At 38.7% G+C, this 19192-nt stretch overlaps 1 protein-coding gene across 1 annotated transcript; it reads right to left on the bottom strand.

The window, feature by feature from the left end:
• Positions 1-832: 832 nt before the first annotated feature.
• On the bottom strand, positions 833-17301 carry plch2b (phospholipase C, eta 2b). The gene is made up of 20 exons (XM_059328872.1): positions 16953-17301; positions 15149-15295; positions 13589-13832; positions 11950-12079; positions 10598-10768; positions 9532-9625; positions 8633-8836; positions 8428-8548; positions 7035-7206; positions 6345-6461; positions 5780-5863; positions 5606-5703; positions 5426-5514; positions 4760-4945; positions 3626-3733; positions 3421-3545; positions 3241-3325; positions 2999-3145; positions 2138-2217; positions 833-2038 (listed from the first exon to the last, which is right to left on the bottom strand). The coding sequence occupies exons 1-20, from the start codon at positions 17284-17286 to the stop codon at positions 833-835; spliced, it is 3942 nt and encodes a 1313-aa protein (XP_059184855.1). The 5' UTR covers positions 17287-17301.
• Positions 17302-19192: the final 1891 nt, after the last annotated feature.

Raw genomic sequence — 19192 nt, 5'->3', positions numbered from 1 at the left:
TCCTGCTTTTGCATAAAAGACAGCTCCTGGTGTTCAAAGTTACCTAATCTAGCTTGCGCGACATACGTTTAACCACCAGATTTTAGGGAAGTACACAGACTTGTGAAAACACCTCTTTAGTTGCAAACTTTGCTCAGATACATTTTAGGGCAGGGGTGTCAAACTCAAATACACAATGGGCCAAAATTTAAAAATTGAATAAAATCGCGGGCCAACATTGAACAAATTAACCTTTTAATATATACCAAACATGTTTTGCTTTAACATTAAATATGGAACCAGCAACGCTTATAAACATACAATATATAACTAAATAGTGCAGACATGCAAAATCAAATTTCAAATAAAAAACACATCAATGTCATTAATTTATTAAATAAAAATTAAATAAAAATCGTATGCCTCTTTTCTATTTGCATCCTTCTGATTTAAATATCAAAATCAACTTTTTCAACAGGTTAATAAATTCTGCCTTTCTTTTCTCCATTTTTGGGAAGGGGTAGCTGGGAGACAGCTCTAGCTTGAGGTTGCTATGACGACTGTCACAGAGGAGCGTTTCTGGGTCCTGTCCTGATTGACGCGCCAAAACAACAGCAGGGCATTGTGGGATTTGTAGTATTAGCGGTAAATGCGCCATATAATACCGGCGGGTCAGCTTTTATAGTACAATAAGTATATAATAATTTGGTATTGCCTCGCGGGCCAAATAAAATTACACTGCGGGCCAAATTTGGCCCGCGGGCCAGAGTTTGACACCCCTGTTTTAGGGGATATAAACAGATTTTTGAGTGAGAGGGGACTTTAACTTTTGCAAATGTGAATCTCACATTATCTACAACTCACCATTTGGAAAAATCGGCGATTTACAGCGTAGCTCTCTCATCCTCTGGTCAAAAAGAGCCTTCATCTCCCTCTGCAGCGTGCCCTCACGTTGCTCCGCCCCAGCCGGCACGCAGGACACCACAAACTCCAGGCTGTCGGTGCTGCCGCCGCTGCTGGACGAGCTGTCGGACAGGCAGAGGCCGTTGGGGATGGGCCTCACGTGGCCGCTGTAGCTGCCGTGGCTGAGCGCTCGCTGGGTCTTCCAGGAGGCAGGCTGGCGGTTCACCATAGGTGTCTGAGGAGAGGTAATCGGTTTTCGAGGGCAACTACGTGAGCGGGCCTTTGTTCGCATCGGGGTGGACGGGCGGGGCGTGGCCGGGGCCTCTAAGGTCCGTCTCACCCTGGCCGGGGACGGTGGAGGGACCAGAGGGAAGGGTTTGGGTTCCAACTGGAGAGGTTGAGGCTGAGACTGAGGTTGAGAATGAGGATGAGGATGAGGTTGAGGCTGAGACTGAGGTTGAGACTGAGGTTGAGGATGAGGTTGAGGCTGAGACCGAGGTTGAGGCTGAGACTGAGGTTGAGGCTGTGGTTGAGGTTGAGGGAGTGAATCAGTCTGACTTTGGGTTTCCGTTGGTTGCTCAGGTTCTGTGCTAACGGCCGTGTCTGGCTCTGGTTCTGCTGGTAGTTCCTCAGGTTGCTCTGGTTCAGAACCGGTCTGAACCGTTTCCTGCTTGCCGTTTGACTCTGGTGACTCTTCAAGTTCATTCTCCACCTCTTCATGAATTGGATTCTGGCTTTCAAGAGCCAGACCATCACAATAGGAAGCCTGGGGGGAGCTGTCCAGATCAAAGCTGTCCACTTTCGCGTAGGGAGCAGAGCGGTGGGAGTCAGTGGAGGACATCCGGCTGAAGATCCCTCTCCTCATCTCTGGTGGTTCGTGAATTTTAACCCTATGAGCTCGCTTCACTGGCTCACTCATGGCCCCTTTGTGGACGGCAGCCTTGCCTGCTGGCCCTAACACCAGACTTAACAATTCTCCATTCCTGCTGTCCTGAGAAATGGTATCCAGATCCTTGCGGAAGAGCAGAGCGCGTCCGTCTTCTGAGGACTGGACAGAGAAGTCTAAAGACGGATGCCTTTGAGGACCCTTCATGTGCTTCTGGGCTGCTTTTTGGATGTGTTTTCTGGCTGCTTGCACCGCGTTTGAGGGTTTGATCTGTTTTACAAAGGGCAGCAAAGGAATTACAATTAAGTTACAATGAAGTTGCCAAATCAAGCTGAGATAAGATTTGTGAGTTTGTTTGGACAAGCTTACCTTTCCTGTTATATCATTGATAGCAACATGAACAAAGATGGATGACTCCGCCATCCCCTCCAGGTACACATGCCGATAACCTACAAGTGTTGCATGAAAAAAAAACATGTTAGTCTAAATTCATATTTAACCCTTTATCGGGCGAATAACTATATTTGGTAACTTCAGGTAATACTTCGAGAAAAAAGTTGCAAATTTACAAGAAAAAAAGTTGCAGATTTAAGAGATTTGAAGTGGCAAATCTGCGCGAAAAAAAGTTGCAGATTTACGAGAAAAAAGTGGGAAAAAAGGATAGTGAAAAAGTGAGATGTCATGATTTTGGTTCAGGTTGTCTGTCTGTTTGTTCATCAGCAGGATTTTTTAAATAACTGCTGGCCTGATTTTAATGAAATTTGGTAGAAGGGTGTAGCATGGGGCGAGAAAGAACCCACTAAAATTTGGAGTGGATCTTAATTACGGTACATAAATTATTTTTCACTTTTGTACATATTGTGACATAGGGCATTTGTGCTGCATTCATGTGATGTCAAGATCATTTGAAAAATTTGTTGCAAACTGCGAAAAATTTAACTGGATGCACTCTCAAGTCGGAATGCAATCCTTGCAAGAAACAGCATGCCTTGGCGAAGGTCTGCGCTCTCTTTCTAGTGAATTTATGAGGCGCAGGTCGACAGATTTTGCTTTGCTAGCTGTTTCTCCATGTTTCCAGTGTTTATGCTAAGATAATCTAATTGGCTGTAGCCTAATTGATCTGCCATGCATCTCATCTAACACTCTACAATAACTGTATTTCCAAAATGTTGACATGACTTTGTGCAAACTCTGGGGTGTGCATAACAAATATCACATCAGTTTATCTACCTGGCATCAAACTCCTGAAAGCAACAGTCCTCTGTCCAATGAAATCTCGTCCAATAGGGTCATGATCCCAAACTTGAAAACCCACCAGGGCAATCTGCGGCATTTGAAGGTTGAAGACGAGGGTCTCCTCCCACATCGGGTTGAAACCTGAATGTCAGTTGAAGGATGGTTAAACCTAAAAAAAAACCTAAATAACCTAAATAAAAACCTGGATAGTTGACTCTCCTTGAGGTGATACATACCATTATCATCTACCACCCTGGTCTGCTGCTTGGAACAATCCACATTTAGACCGATTATCTCAACCTCAACAAAGGGATCGATAATCTGGAAGTAGAAAGACATGAGCAAAAAATAGCATTTTTACTCATGTTAAATGTGTGAGGCGTCTCAATAATAGATGATGTCTGCAGCATGTTTACCTCTCCTCGGTCCCCAAACATGGAGTCTTTGGGTTTGGGAAGCTGCTGTCCACTAATGATCTTTAGCACTAACTGAGTCTTTCTCTGTCCTGGTAGAGGATCCTCCAACATGGGGTTAAAGGCAGCTGAGAAAAATCAAGAAAAATCACTACCCCCTGCACACACAGTTAGCTATTAATGCTGCACAATCTGCACATGCACATACCTTTACGTAAGCACTTGGGCCTCAGAATATACCCGCAGTTTCCATTGCTTGCAAACTTGGCTCGGTTCAGTTCAAGCATACGGCCCTCTGTTTGATAATTCATGGCAACTAAAATAAAACATATAGACATGAATAAAAAGCTGCTGCAATGCTGAACACACCATTTAATGTGTTTTTAAAGTTGGCAGTACTGCAGTGTAGTGGTGTCAACAATAATCGATTCGGCGATGCATCGAAATGCGGGGCATGCACGATTCAGCCTCGATGCGGCAAAGTGCCATAATCGATTATGTTTATTTCCTGTCCTCCAGTGGAAAGTTGTGGGGGACAGGGTGGGAATTTCATGACGGCCACGACGGCCATGGCCGTCGTTGCCCCACACTCTGGCCTTGATGCCCTGTGAAAAAATGTTCTATTTACGGCCAAGGTGGCCTTTGCGCCCCTGTCAAAGTTCCAGTAAACACAACGCTAACCTACCCACTCCCTGTCCTTCTAGACCTGTGCGCATCAACACATGGCTCATTGAATATTCTAATGAGCCATGTGTTGATGCAGCACAGGTAAGCTAGCAGGACAAGCTGTTTTGATATGTTGTAACTGAAGTATGTGGTAGTATTTGACAGGACTTAACATTTACGTTTTTATAGAAAGTACTATTGATAGGTAATTACCATTGTATTTGCCTATTTAAAGTCGACTCGTTAACGTTACATTTTTGCGTCATGAAAACTAGCGATAGCTAGCTAGGTGGGATAGCGCTAACGTCTTCCCTACCTCAGGAACAAGGGCTCGACATTTAGCTGATGTAAATCACCTCAGCAGGTTCCTTTTTTATGGCAGGAGGAGGCATTTCTCTTTCCTTACTCTTAGATGAACTCAGGCAGGAGATTCATTTTGCCATCGTTTCAAAATATAGCCAATAAAATCTGTTGTTATTAGGCCTATCTGACTGCTTGTATTGCCTCATGACTGACGAAAAATGTCCCTTGTTGTGTGCAGTATAATTGTGATGCATCGCAATGCATCGTAGAATCGAATTGAATCGAATCGTTACCTGGTGAATCGTAATCGAATCGAATTGTGAGGGCAGTGCCAATGCACACCCCTACTGCAGTGTCAGTGTAACTGTCTTACCCATATGGCACCCTGTGTTCCAGTACGGCTGTGGGTTGAAGTTGCTAGAATCCACTCTGTAGTTGGACGGGTACACTCTTATAAGTTGGCGTTGGTTGAAACGGACCAACTCTGCTGGCTTCAGCTGCAAGATCTGGTTCATAACAGTCTCATTGAGGGAAGATACCTGCCAACTGTTATTAAATGCTACCAGACAGAAAGAAAAACAACATCAAATGTCCAATCAAATGTATGTGTACACTGTAAAAAATGTTTGTAGAAATTACAGTAAAACACTGTCAATTTGCATCAGAAATAGGTTGTGAAATTAAACATTGTACATCACCGTAGTAGATACTTTTTATTACTGTAAATCAAACAATAGTATAAAACTTTAAATTCTACTGTCATAAACTGTAGAAAACACAGTTTTGTAAAAATATAACATTTTCATGCAAAGTTAATGGAGATATACCACGATGACACAATTATCCTAAAAGTAATGGGATTATTTTGTATAAATTACAGTTTTTGCTGATATTTACATTTACATACGCTCACTGTATTTTTTACGGTGATGTTCTGGCAACCACAGCTGCCGGTATTTTACCGTAAATTAAACAGATTTTTTTTTTACAGTGTATGATTGATAATTCTGGTGTGAAGTCCACTTTGAAAAGCCTTTACCTTGTGTTTCTATGTCGTGCACACGCACAGATTTAGTGTACTTCACCAGATCAGACAGAGCTCGGGACAGCCTCATTGTTTTCCTCTTCCTGAAGAGAACGTTACAGACAGTATGATTGTAACAGCTGATTCAAAGAGTATTACCTGGCTAAAGCTGTTTTATTTAATGACCAGTCTTACTTAGGATGGTAAACAATTTGTGTCTTCTCCCTGCTGTTGCTGTAGTCTGACTCGCCATCAGACAGTGACTTACTTTTCACTCTGATTCTCTTTTTCCTCTGAAAAAACAAACAAATGTTATATGCAAGTAAAAGGGCCGTTAAAAGTAAAGTAATACATTATCAAAGGGCTGACCTTTCGTTTGAAGCTCCTCATTATTGATCTTCCAAACTGTCTTTTCTTCTTGGTTTGATTGGTCGAGGTCATGATATTTCCCTCCTGAAACAGTTAACCCTTAATAGGACACTCATTGAAATACTTGCAAATTTCAAATTTTAACCCTAGAGAATATTGGAGGATATTACATACAGCCAGAATGTGAAAAAAACATACGGACCCGGGGGAGGGGGGTAATATTTTGAGAAAAAAGTTTGAGATTAAAGTGGCAAATCTGCAAAAAGTTGCTTTTTTTCCACTTTTTTTCGTGACTTTTTTCGTGCAGATTTGCCACTTTAAATCTCTTAAATCTGCAACTTTTTTTCTTGTTGATTTGCCACTTTAATCTAGTGAATTTGCAACTTTTTTCTCAAAATATTATTTTATTTATTACTCATTTATTACTCATTTATTACACATTTTAGATATCCGCTGAAGTTACCAAATATAGTTCTTCGCCTGATAAAGGGTTAAGCATAATGCATAACTCTGTCTGTCTGTCTGTCTGTCTGTCTGCCTGTCTGTCTGTCTATCCCTCATTTACCTGTGAGTTATCTTCATCGCTATCATCGTCTTCCTCCTCTCCATCATCACCTGTGTCTTCATCAGAAACATCACCCTCCTCTGCCTCAGGATCGATGTTTGCTGGCAGCTTTTTTCCCTGGAAAAAAAAAAAATATAAGTGGATGTGTGATTGTCAGGGTTGGACGGTAATGGAATAAAAGTACAGGTGCATCTCAATCTCGCAGATTTAAGAGATTTAAAGTGACGAATCTGCACGAAAAAAGTCGCAGATTTCCAAGAAAAAAGTGGGGGAAAGAAGCGACTTTCTTCTCCCAGATTCAACACTTTAATTAATAGGGCACTCATTGAAATACTTGCAAATTCCAAATTTTAACCCTAGAGAATATTGGAGGATATTACATACTGCCAGAATGTGATAAAAAAAATACAAAAATAATATTTTGAGAAAAAAGTTTACGAGATTAAAGTGACAAATCTACGAGAAAAAAATGTGTAGATTTATGAGATTTAAAGTGGTGAATCTGGGAGAAAAAAGTCGTTTTTTTCCCACTTTTTTCTCGTAAATCTGCAACTTTTTTGCACAGATTTGCCACTTCAATCCAGTAAATTTGCAACTTTTTTCTCGAAATATTACCTGAAGTTACCAAATATAGTTCTTTGCCTGATAAAGGGTTAATAAGGCAGCACATGTTGCTAAAAATAACTTTACCTTGACTAAAACTTTCCCTTTCAGGACCTCAGGGGAAGGCAGCTTCTTGCATTCGTGCACATTGACGCTGGACAGGTCCAGTTTGTCCTGCAGCACCTCTTTCAGATGCTCGGCCATCTTCTTCTGCTGAGGCACAGAGCAGTGGTTCTCTATGGACAAGATCACTGGGTACCTGTGAGGCCGAGAAGAAGAGATGACACCTGAGCTACAGGTACGATGCTTTTAATGTGATAATAATACACCAGTAGTGTCAGGACCAAGGTTATAATAGTTTTGGATTTTTCATTAGTTTTAGTTTTAATTTCGTTGTGAATTTTTGTTTTCAAATTCAGTTAGTTTTAGTTAGTTTTTAGAGTGAGTTTGCTAGTTTTAGTTTAGTTTTTATTTTTTGAAAATGCTTAGTTTTAGTTTAGTTTGTACTAGTTTTAGTGTTAGTTTTAGTTTTTTTTGTAATGGGTATGTGCCTTCATTTCCTTTGGTTTATCCATCTCAGCACCAATAAGGTTATTAACTCTTACAGTTCTCTGTGTTTTGTATTTTGGTTGAAGTGTAGACATCCCAGTCTCAGTAAACATATTCACCATGTGTTCCTGCATGTTGAAATAGAAACACTGAATTATGTATGAAAAAAGTTGACAAAGACGAAAACGAAGGACATTTTCACTATAATTTTGAACATGGTCTCACAGAAATCCGTGAAATAGCCACGGATTTCGCTTAACTCAAAATCCGTGGAATAGCCACGGAATCGCTCAAATTTCCGTGAAACTGACACGGATTTCGCTACAATGCAAGTTAATGACAGTCATATCCCGTGGCCATCCCATTAATATTTTTTCCTATTGGTTTGTTCCAAGTCACGTGACTTTCAAGGTCCCGGCGGTCAGAACAAAAAACATGGCGGACAGTTCTCTCATTTTTAGTGAAAAATCAATATTTTGACTTAGTTTCTGCATAAAAATGGATTTTGATCACATTTGTAGCGAGAAATATATGTTTTATTTTCTAAATATTCACTGAGTGAATATACATAATCACTTTGTGGTGAAGATCTCGCCAGAAAAATATGACTGTCATTAACTTGCATTGTAGCGAAATCCGTGTCAGTTTCACGGAAATTTGAGCGATTACGTGGCTATTCCACGGATTTTGAGTTAAGCGAAATCCGTGGCTATTTCACGGATTCCTGTGAGACCAGGTTGATAATTTTAGTTAGTTTTAGTTAGTTTTGTAACCACAAAATACAGTTTCAGTTAGTTATCGTTTTTTTAATAAAAACTCTTGTTTTTATTTTTATTTCAGTTAACAAAAAAGTTTTTTAAATTCTAGTTTTCGTTACTTTGTTAGTTTCCGTTAACTATAATAACCTTGGTCAGGAGCCAGCAGAGCTTACGGTGATTTTGTGAAGGCATATTTGTTGATCGTCTCAATGACGTCTTTGAAGAGGATTTTGGATGTCAAGGTGTAGCCGTGATGAATAATGGGCTCGCCGTCAGGCCCGTCCCAGCAGTCCACTGAGAGAGAAAGATTACAGGATGAGCCAGTCACCTTGAAATCACAGTGAAGAGAGCTGGTACTCCGGCGTTTCAGGCTCTTACCCTCCACACAGCGACAGCCCGCCTGGAGAACATAGGCGTACATTTCCACTCGAGACTGAGAGAGCAGCTGGTCTCCTGTCAGGTAGGTGTTGTGTGAGGTGGCGATGAAGTAGTTAGTCAGAGGCTGCGTCATGTCCTGGTTCACCTGGTTGTGCTCGGGGTTGAAGATATCACCAGCAGGGCTCCTCATGAAGTTGGTAAAACCTAAAGGAAGAAAGTCACAACACAGGTGTGTTATTTGTATTCGCAGGTGTTGTCTTGTCCAAGTGACATACACTACTGGTTAAAAGTTTTAGAACACACCAACTTTTCCAGAATTTAATTGAAAATGATGCAGTTTAATGTCTCAGTGTACTCTGAAATTAATGCACATTTGCAACATTTAAAATTCTTTATTGAGCATGATAGTGTTTTGAGAAGTAAAAAAAAGATTCAAAATCACATTTTATGTTGGACTAAAGGACTAAAAAAAGACACAAAATGACCAAAAAAAAGACACAAAATGACAAAAAAAAGACACAAAATGACCAAAAAAAGACACAAAATGACTTAAAAAAGACACAAAATTACCAAAAAAAGACACAAAATGACTTACAAAGTCATGAAAATAATTCAAAAATGGACAAAATAGCCCAAGACTCCATAGAGTTAAGTTGTTAACCCATTTCATGTTCCCTGAAAAAGGCCTACTTGTATAATTCTGAAATGTACGTTATATTTTACCTTTTTTTATTTACCTCTGGCAGTTCACCACTTACCTTTGTACCCTTTCAAGCTGTTCATTTGACTTGAACTGCTTGATTTTCAATAAAAAGCTGGAAAAATTGGGGTGTTCTAAAACTTTTGACCGGTAGTGTATGTGATGGTGTTGATGCATTGTTTCATTAGTTCCACCATACCGTCAATACCCAGCACCGTGCGCTGCAGGTTCTCAGGACACGGCTCGAACTTGGCCACTATGTCGACTAGATACTCTTTGGACAAACCTCGCATCTGCAAATAAAACAATATCAGGAATGTCATTTTTGGTTTACTGGTTCAACATTGGGCTACACAGTGTTAGTACTCTTGCCTCACAGCAAGAGGGTCGCCGGTTCAACTTCTGCGTGGAGTTTGCATGTTCTCCCTGTGTCCAAAGACAACTTAGATTTGGGACTGAACGTTTGTTGCAATGTAGCTCTGCTGTAACTTTTATTCTATTGTTTTATCAGTTTTATTCATACTTATTATGACTTATTACTATTTTAATCCTTTATATTTTATATAATATTATATTTTATACACACTGTAAGACTTTGCTGTAAATTTACAGTAAAATTCTAACAGTAACTTGCTGTATTATGATTGTACAGTATATTGCTGTGAAAACAATGCATTGTGGGAGTTATCATGATTGCTCCGGCATTCCACCGGTCAAAATGTTACTTTTACAGGAATTTACTGTTTTCATCTGAGCATGTCGGGAAAATAAAGCCATTATTATTTTTTATTAAAAGAAGAAAAGTTTTATTTTATTTCTTTTTTTTCCTGGGCTGAAATCATCACAATGTGCTGTTTTTCCAGTAATCCTAATATAGAGTTTAAATGGATTAGTTGAAACATCATTTAGGGTTAAACATTTAAACGTCACAATATTTTTTTTCTTCGTCACAAGACAGTTTGTCAGTAAATGGACCTGTATTTCTATAAAACAGTAGAGGTACTGTAGATTTTACAGTAACTTACTTACAGTTATAGCAGACTCCGCCACCAGCAATGAAGACTACTAGGGAGGTATTTACAGAACATTATAATGATTACATTGATTGGTGTTTTTAAAAAAATGCTGACCATGAATAGTCTAAAATATAGTTTAACTTAAAAAAAATTGTTGGTTTAATAACTTTATAGCAAATAAACACTAGCAAAAAGAAAAGACCTGCATCTTTTTATACTTAGAAATACTTTAATACTTTCTGTTTGTACCTTCTGTTCGTTTTCCAGAAAGCGTGCGAGGTCATGAAGATCCATGACTTCTTTCTGATTGCTGTAGGAGATCATTATCAGGTAGAGGTCTCTGCGCGTGGAAATCATCTTGTAGAACGAACAGAATTCTTCAAAGCCCAGAGAGCCCTGGTTCTCGTCTGTGTCTGCGTCCTGCAGATAACGACAAAAAGTATTTCATGAGCAAGAAATAACTCTCCCGCTGTGTGATTTGAGATAACCACCCTGCCAAAGAAAATATGAACCACCATAGATGCATCTGAAGGATATATCTCTGTCCCCATCAGACATGATGGTGCTCGTTCATAGGGACTATCAGGACTATCAGGACAGTCGGTGAGCTGCTGAACTGAAGCAACACCGCAGTGAAACTAAAGCCATCTGTTCAGCCGCGGCCATATGGCCTTCCTGTGGCACTCTGCTGCCAAAATACTCTATATACATATCTGTCTGCATCCTTTTATCTCACTGCATCTCTGACTGAAATCATGTGAAGATCCAACAACAAAAAAACTTTAAGAATCTTCCATCCTAAACCACTTTTTCTTTCTTTTTCTATTTGATTTGATTTGTACGGTGGCCCTGAAGTGCAAATCACAGTGGTAAATCAGAAAACGCAACAGCAAATCAAAAAACAAAAAGACAAAACAGAAAACACAACGACAAATCAAAAAACACAACAACAAAACAGAAAACACAACGACAAATTAAAAAAAAAAAACAGCAAATTTAAAAAACACAACAGCAAATCAAAAAAACACGACAAATCAAAAAACACAACAACAAAACAGAAAACACAGAAACAAAACAGAAAACACAACAGCAAATCAAAAAACACAACAACAAATCAAAACAATTTGTCGTTGTGTTTTCTGATTTGCCGTTGTAATTTGCACTTCAGGGCCACCGTAGATTTGATTTAAGTTTATTTCGAATATGAAAACAAATAATAATAAATAAAAAAAAGAGTCAGACAAAACATTTAACATGACAGAATACATATTCGAAAAGGAGTGAGAAGAAGTAAAACTTATAAACTCCCACCCCCTCTCCTTAAATATGACAAGTTAACATCCTTGTCTAAACATGTCTTGCAACCTCATATAGTGTTTGTGCATGTCTATGAGTCTTGCTTGTTTATTTTTTCTGCTGTTTCAGGCGACTTCTAAAGTCGAGCCATAAATAAAGTCACCAGTTAAACACATTAATGTGATTTCTGTTCTACAGCTATGAAGCCACGACTAAATGAAGCGTCATCTTCAGTTTACTGTGATTAATGCTCATTAAATCTACGACAGTTTATATAATCAAACGTTGGTGGATTGAAGTCTTACTTGAAACATCTGCCTGACTTTCTGCTTGGGTAGATTCACATTGAGTTTGTGGAGCAGCTGGTGAACCTCTCCGATGCTCAAGGTGCCGTCGCCGTTTTTGTCAGCCTCAGAGAAAGTCTGCTGTAACCACGTGAGGCTGCAGTTAAGGAGGGAACTACGAGGATCACGATCAGGTCAGTTCATGTGTGTTGCTCTCTCAAAGTGTTTACCTTCTCCAGTGGCGGACTCAGACTGTTTGAAGGGCAGGGGCGAAAAATAAAAGGGCAGATTCTGCACAACATGGGGCCCCACCAGCACGCAAAAAGCTATGATGCATCATGTATGATGAAATATTAGCATTAAGTTAAAAGGAGATTTTGCAGGGTGTTCCGAGGGCATGCCCCCCCGGGAGAAAATTTGTAAATTTTTAAGTAAAATGCATCTATTTTGTGCACTTTGAGAGCTAAATGAGAGCAAACATCACACATAACATTATTCACAGTTCGGTGATACGATATTATAGAATCTCTAGAAGGCACATCATCATAATTTATTGTATAAAGGGGCACCCTAGAGCAGCTATTCTCAACCTTGGGGTCCCGACCCCAATTGGGGTCGCGAGATGATTTCTGGGGGTCATCAAATCATTTTGGATGTCAGCTCTGTCTCCACTGTGTTAAAGTGTTAATGTGTTTTTGTCTTTTTGGTCATTTAATGTCTTTTTTGCCCATTTTGTGTTTTTTTTTCTCAGTAATTTTGTGTCATTTTTTGGTCATTTTTTTTCTTTTTCTGGTAATTTTGTGTCTTTTTTTGCCCATTTTGTGGTCAATGTGTGTCTTTTTGGTTATTTTGTGTCTTTGTCTGGTCATTTTTTGTCATTTTGTGGTCAATTTGAGTCCTTTTTTGCTTAATTTTATGTAATTTTTTGGTCAATTTGATTCTTTTTTTGGGTAATTTTGTGTCTTTTCTGACAAATCCCAAATTAGCAAATTACTACTTTACAAGGAGTCTCTGGCTTGAAGCTGACTGTTACAAAAAATATATAAATGCACAGACAGAGAGATGTTTTAGTTGTTGTCTGCTTCATTATTTGTCCAAAATTCGTCGTATCAACTGAGTTTGTATGATCTGAACTGTGAGATTGTGTTCAGTGAGCGGGGGTCGCAGACAACATGCATGTTAAATTGGGGGTCGCGACTCAAAAAGGTTGAGAACTACTGCCCTAGAGGGCAATCAGTAAGTTTTTTCATGTGTAAAGGGCAGCCAATAAGGCACTTTCTCTCATTTTCACCACTCTAGAGGGCACTTTTGCACACTTTTTCAACCACGGAGGAACCAAACAGGAAAAAGGGCTCTAGAAGGGCACTCATTAAGGCACGTTATCTAATTTTCTTGCACTAGAGGGCACATCTTCATAATTTATTGTATGAGGGGGCACCCTAGAGGGCACCAAATACTTTTTTGCACGTGTAAAGGGCAGCCAATAAGGTACTTTCTCTCGTTTTCACCACTCTAGAGGCACTTTAGCACGCTTTTTCAACCAAGGAGGCATGAGGGGGGGCGGTCGCCCCTCCTGCCCCCCCTCTGAGTCCACCAAATACGATTTATGTATTTGCAATAATGAGTCAATTGAGAGAGTAAACATTTGTATAAAGGATATTGATCGCGGGTGCGCTGCCTCCGGGCCAAACTGTCCTCATCACTGATGCCGGCCATCAGGTATTTCAGCCCGGTGATCCAGGTGCGGGCTTCCTCTGCGTTGGTGGAGACCAGGTCCAGGGACTTCACTCGCTCCCCGTAGTAAATACTGAAGCAGTAGTTTGGGTCGAACCGGTTATCTGCGTACCGCCTGAAGATCTCTGACTTCTTCCCCTCGCAGACTTCATGAATGGAATCGATAGTTACTGAAACAGATGAAGAAACGTGCTGATTAACTTATCAGTAACATCTTTAAAGGTGTATGTGAAGCACTTTACATGTAATCAACTTGGGGAAACTACACAGCAAAAAAAGAAAAGTTGGGTGAACTCAAAATTTCAAGGCAACAAACTTCGATAAAATTTTAAGTTGGACAATTAAACTAAATATTTTAAGTTTTGTTTTTGAGTTTGCTCAACTCTGAATTCAGATTTTTGTCAACTCAACTGAAAGTTGTACTAACTTATAATTTTACATTGTAATAACTTTTAATCCTTACTTCTGCTAACTTCTGCAATGTGCTGAATTGGCACGATTGTAACGCTGCTATGAAATGTCAGCTAATGTTGCGACCACAATTTTGAGTTAGCATTGATACGCTAATGGCTACTCTTGTAGCTGTAACAAGCAGCGCCGCTAGCATCAGTTAGCCGCTAGCATCAGTTAGCCGCTAGCATCAGTTAGCCGCTAGCTTTCGCTAATGACCGAATTTCACCGCTTTCCTGCATTTCCCAACAAAGAAATAAGAGTTATCAGAACTATTGTCCCTTGTTTTGAACCCCAACTTAAAGATATAAGTAACAACAACTCACCAACTTGTTTTTGAGCAGACAACTGGCTTCCTTTGTTGTGCTAACTTACATTATTGCCCTAAATGTCAATAATTCATATTTCCAAGTTTTACCAACTTAAATCACTGTTTTAGGCCAAAAAACACAAGTTGGCTTTTTTGCAGTGTAGGGTCAACACTGAATTCATGGAAGTGCCCCCATTAATCGATCAAAACCGATTTACAAAAACGTCATTCTTTTTAGTGAAACTGAAACAACTTGGGCTCAAGTCAAAACAAGTGTCCAACCTTTCAGACTCCACAGGGGTCAAAGGTGAACAACTTTACTGTGCCGAGTTTACAAAACCACCACAACCATCAAATATCACAAGCAACTAATTACTAAACTCTCTGAAGTCTGTTCCCCATTAAGTACACTGCGACACAGTCAAACATATATGTTCACAACCTGCTGTAGGGCTCAAAGTATCAGAGCTGTTGATACGGTGGCTAATAGCAAGATACACCAATATATTGTGTGCAAGTTTCACTTCAAATTAAGTCCAATCTTTCTTTTTATTAGCTGTGTTGATTGGTTTTTACAGTTCTTTCTCTCTTCCTGTGTGGTCAATATCTTCATATCTTCATCTTGAGGGCTCAAAAACATCAAAAACTGATCCACTAGAACAGCCAGCGACAGATAGTCAGTACTGCGGGAATAAATCCTGTGAATTCAGATTGGTGATTGCTCACTTTTGGCCTTGTCGTGTTTCCTGGAGGGTCGCCAGCGGATGCAGGACTTGTGCTCGTCCAGGTAAAAGAACCGGACCAGTCCTTTCTTCTTCCCCTTCATTTTGGTCATCTGAGTGCCGGTCTGCATGGTGCACATACACCTCTCCACTGCAGGGAATACACATTATTTATCAGTTATTAGTCAGGCTTTTTCACAGAGATCATCGCATTGTCATTCATTTACTGCCAGTGTCAGAGAGAGCTTCTGGAAATCAAATATTCGGTAATAATAATAATAATAATAATACTTTTAAAATGAATGTTTAGTTGTTTGATTACCTGTGGATATATTATTTATTTGATACATCTAATAAAAAATTAGCTTTCGCTCATGACCGAATTTCACCGCTTTCCCGCATTTCACAACAAAGAAATAAGAGTTATCAGAACTATTGTCCCTTGTTTTGAACCCCAACTTAAAGATATAAGTAACAACAACTCACCAACTTGTTTTTGAGCAGACAACTGGCTTCCTTTGTTGTGCTAACTTACATTATTGCCCTAAATGTCAGTAATTTATATTTACAAGTTTTACCAACTTAAATCACTGTTTTAGGCCAAAAAATACAAGTTGGCTTTTTTGCAGTGTGTGTCATGTTAATTCTAAAAACCCAATAAATATAATTTTCAAAAAAACCCAAAACAAACAGCGTGGAAAAAAATGCATAGGCTAAACAATAACAACATCATCATGATGGGATAGGATGGTTGACCAGTTTGTAGCATATGAAACACTGCAGTACGTGTGACCTGATGACAACCCCAGAGGGATCCTCGCACCAGTCGAGACAAGTAGAGGTTTACCATCAAGCACTTTGTTTATGAGATTATAGGCTGCGTCACACAGGGATTTAAGTAGCTGTTTGTGTCTTAATGATAAGAGGGAAATGGAGGGAAATATGTGCAACCCTGACATGATCTTTACCTTAAAAATATCCATCAATTACTCAGTACCTCAGACACATTCAAATTATTTTTTACTGACTTTTCTTTGCTGATATTCCTTGTTATGATTATTAATTCATGTAAGATCCGACAATTAACTCGTAGCATTCAGGCCATTGGTGTGTTTGTTTTGTGTGCAGAGAACAGGTAACCTTTGTTTGTAATCTCAAGCTCAGATGCATGTGACTCAACCTGGCACATCATTCAGGCTAATCCTAAAGGATTGTCTACTGTCCATATGCCCATTATCCACTCAGAGGCTTCCATGCAACGCTACTCTGCTATGTTGAAATACTCACACGCATTTTCCAGCCTAAATGCATGAAAATAAGCATCAAATTCACATGTCCTGGTTTTAAAATATCAAATAATGTCATATGCGTGGAAAGAATCATTTCTAAACAAAAAAAATGTTGTTTTTACGGTAAAAAACTGGCAGCTGTGGTTGCCAGAACTTTACCGTAATAAATACGGTAGAACTTTTTAAAATATTATGGTAAAAAGATATTAGCACTGTTGATTTCATGTTTAAGATTGTCATTTTATTCCATATTTTACCGTAAAAAATGTTTTGCCATCAAAACAAACGCTGTTCTGCGTATATATATTCCAGTATATTGCCAGTGTATTTTACACCTTTAAAAAATACTGTTTTGGCGTGTTTCATTGTTACTGAAACTGAATTAACCCATTTATCATTTTATGGTCTTTTTTTACGGCACTTTTTCACCGTAAAATCTACAGACATTTCTTACAGTGCACCCTCATTAGTTTGCAGCAGCTCTTAAGCACTTCTGCTCCCAAACTTGTTGACTCTTACCGATCTGACCCAGTCTCCATTTGGGCTGTGCGACCACACTGCCACCAATCCAGAAGAACTCCTCCGCCAGTCTGGAGATGGATGCTTTCTGCCACAGTTTTGGAGAGCTCATAATAGACTGGGAGGATGAATTCATGGGACCGGAGGCCTGGTGTTGCGCCTGATGAGAGGAGCCCTTGGCGAGCGAGGGGGAGAACATCCCTGCTGACAGAGATCCCAAAGACTGGAAGGTGGTCTTCTTGGGCGACAGCGAGGAGCCCGGTGGGGGGCCACCCAGCCCTGGAGACGCTGGAGCCATCTCTGGGGTGCTGCTGTTCATCCCTGAGCTTTGCATTTGAGTCCAACTCTCCTGTCCCATTCACTCCACATGAACCCACCTCACGCTGCTCCTCAGCCAAGTTTCTTTATAGCCGTTAAAATGCACTTTATATCCTCTTCTTCCGGTTAAAATCTTCCCACATGGTAGCAGGGAACAACATTCCCATCCTGAATTCTCATTTCTCACCATCCTGTGTGCAGAGATCCAGTGTGTGTGCAGCCATAGATTCTTCTCTTTTTATTTTGTTTGCAGTCAGACGGCCTGCAGAGAAAGAGTGTGCAACATGTGTCAGTCACTAAATCTTCCTCAAGCTGTAATCCTGGAGCCAGGCTGCAGCCTTGCTTTCATGGAGGGATTTTCACGCAACCAGTAAGCCTCTGAAGAAAGAGAGTGGGACAGGAAGGGAGCTAATATTGATTTTACAAGGCCTGTGGCTTTCCTAATCGTTACAGAATATAAACATTTTAATAGATTTAGTAAACTGCTTTTAGGACAGACAGCGTAATGATTTAAGGTTATCGTTACACTGGTGCATTTGGCTTAAAAAGCTTGAAGCCTCCACCCTTTAAGTGTGTGCAGTGATTTCCCCCTAGAGGCAACTGTGTGTTAAACTATACATACAGTATCTGTATGTGTAGCAGGTTATATACAATGTAAAACAGGATCCTCAGAATACATAGCAGTGGAGTTACTTATTTGTGATTTTAAGTTTTTGATTATACTTAAAAGACCCTGCATATTTATCACAAATCCACACAGGTTTAATTTATTATTATTATTATTATTATTATTATTATTATTATTATTATTATTATTATATTATTATTATTGTATTATTATTTTATATTATTATTATTATTATTATTATATTATTTTATTATTATTATTATTATTATTATTATTATTATTATTATTATTATTATTATCATTATTATTATTATTATTATTATTTAACTAATAGATATCCCCAGTTGTTTACTTATAGTTTATCACAGTATTTTTAATTAATTTATTTTATTACAAATTTACTGAAATGCATAATTGTTTAGATATCCAAATTAAGCATCTTATCAGAAGTTTTTGATTATACTTAAAAGACCCTGCATATTTATCACAAATCCACACAGGTTTCATTTATTTTTATTATTATTATTATTATTATTATTATTATTATTATTATTATTATTATATTATTATTATTATTATTATTATTATTATTATTATTATTATTATTATTATTTAACTAATAGATATCCCCAGTTGTTTACTTTTAGTTTATCACAGTATTTTTATTTATTTATTTTATTACAAATTTACTGAAATGCATAATTGTTTAGATATCCAAATTAAGCATCTTATCAGATGTGTGCTGATTTGCAAACATTTCCAGAACATAAATCTGAACACTGGATAAAGCCAGGTTCAAAGTTCTTGTGTCCTTTTGGGTTCAAAGGTTTTTTTTAAAAGAAGGAATTTGAGATATTTCCGTCAAATCAGAAAATAGGGCCATAAACAGTCCAATAAAAAAAATCCAATAAAATACATGTTCACCCTGTTATTATATTTATTTATTATATTATATTAGGAATAAAATGTTATATGATTCAGGCTGTGAATGATTTATGATGAAACCCTCTGTAAAACCATCAGAATATAGATAAACCTGTGTAGGTGAGTGCTTCTGAAGTGGAGATTTCTGGCTCAGAGTTTGAGAACAAAACTAACTTTGATTAAAACGGCCTTTAATGATATGGATTTTAAAATTCCATACATTTTTCAAGACACACTGCAGGTGGAAAAAAAAGCAAAACGAATAGATATCACCATGAAACTCCTCCTGATGATCACTAACATTAAGACAATTATTTTATATTTTTTATAGAAAATTTTCTTAAATGTTGTGATTGAATATCCAAATTAG

The sequence above is a fragment of the Centropristis striata genome, chromosome 3, assembly GCF_030273125.1.
Source record: "Centropristis striata isolate RG_2023a ecotype Rhode Island chromosome 3, C.striata_1.0, whole genome shotgun sequence".
NCBI lineage: Eukaryota > Metazoa > Chordata > Actinopteri > Perciformes > Serranidae > Centropristis > Centropristis striata.
The sequence above is the reverse complement of the archived record's forward strand: the minus strand, read 5'-3'. Positions and strand labels throughout refer to the sequence as shown.

What these genes read in the sequence shown, in the direction of transcription:
- plch2b (XM_059328872.1), bottom strand. Translation starts at nt 17,286, where the DNA reads ATGCAAAGCTCAGGGATGAACAGCAGCACCCCAGAGATGGCTCCAGCG. An exon ending in GCCCAAGTGCTTACGTAAAG is followed by an intron (nt 3,546 to 3,625) that starts GTATGTGCATGT and finishes GATTTTTCTCAG; the next exon opens with CTGCCTTTAACCCCATGTTG. An exon ending in TTTCAGGAGTTTGATGCCAG is followed by an intron (nt 2,218 to 2,998) that starts GTAGATAAACTG and finishes CAACACTTGTAG; the next exon opens with GTTATCGGCATGTGTACCTG.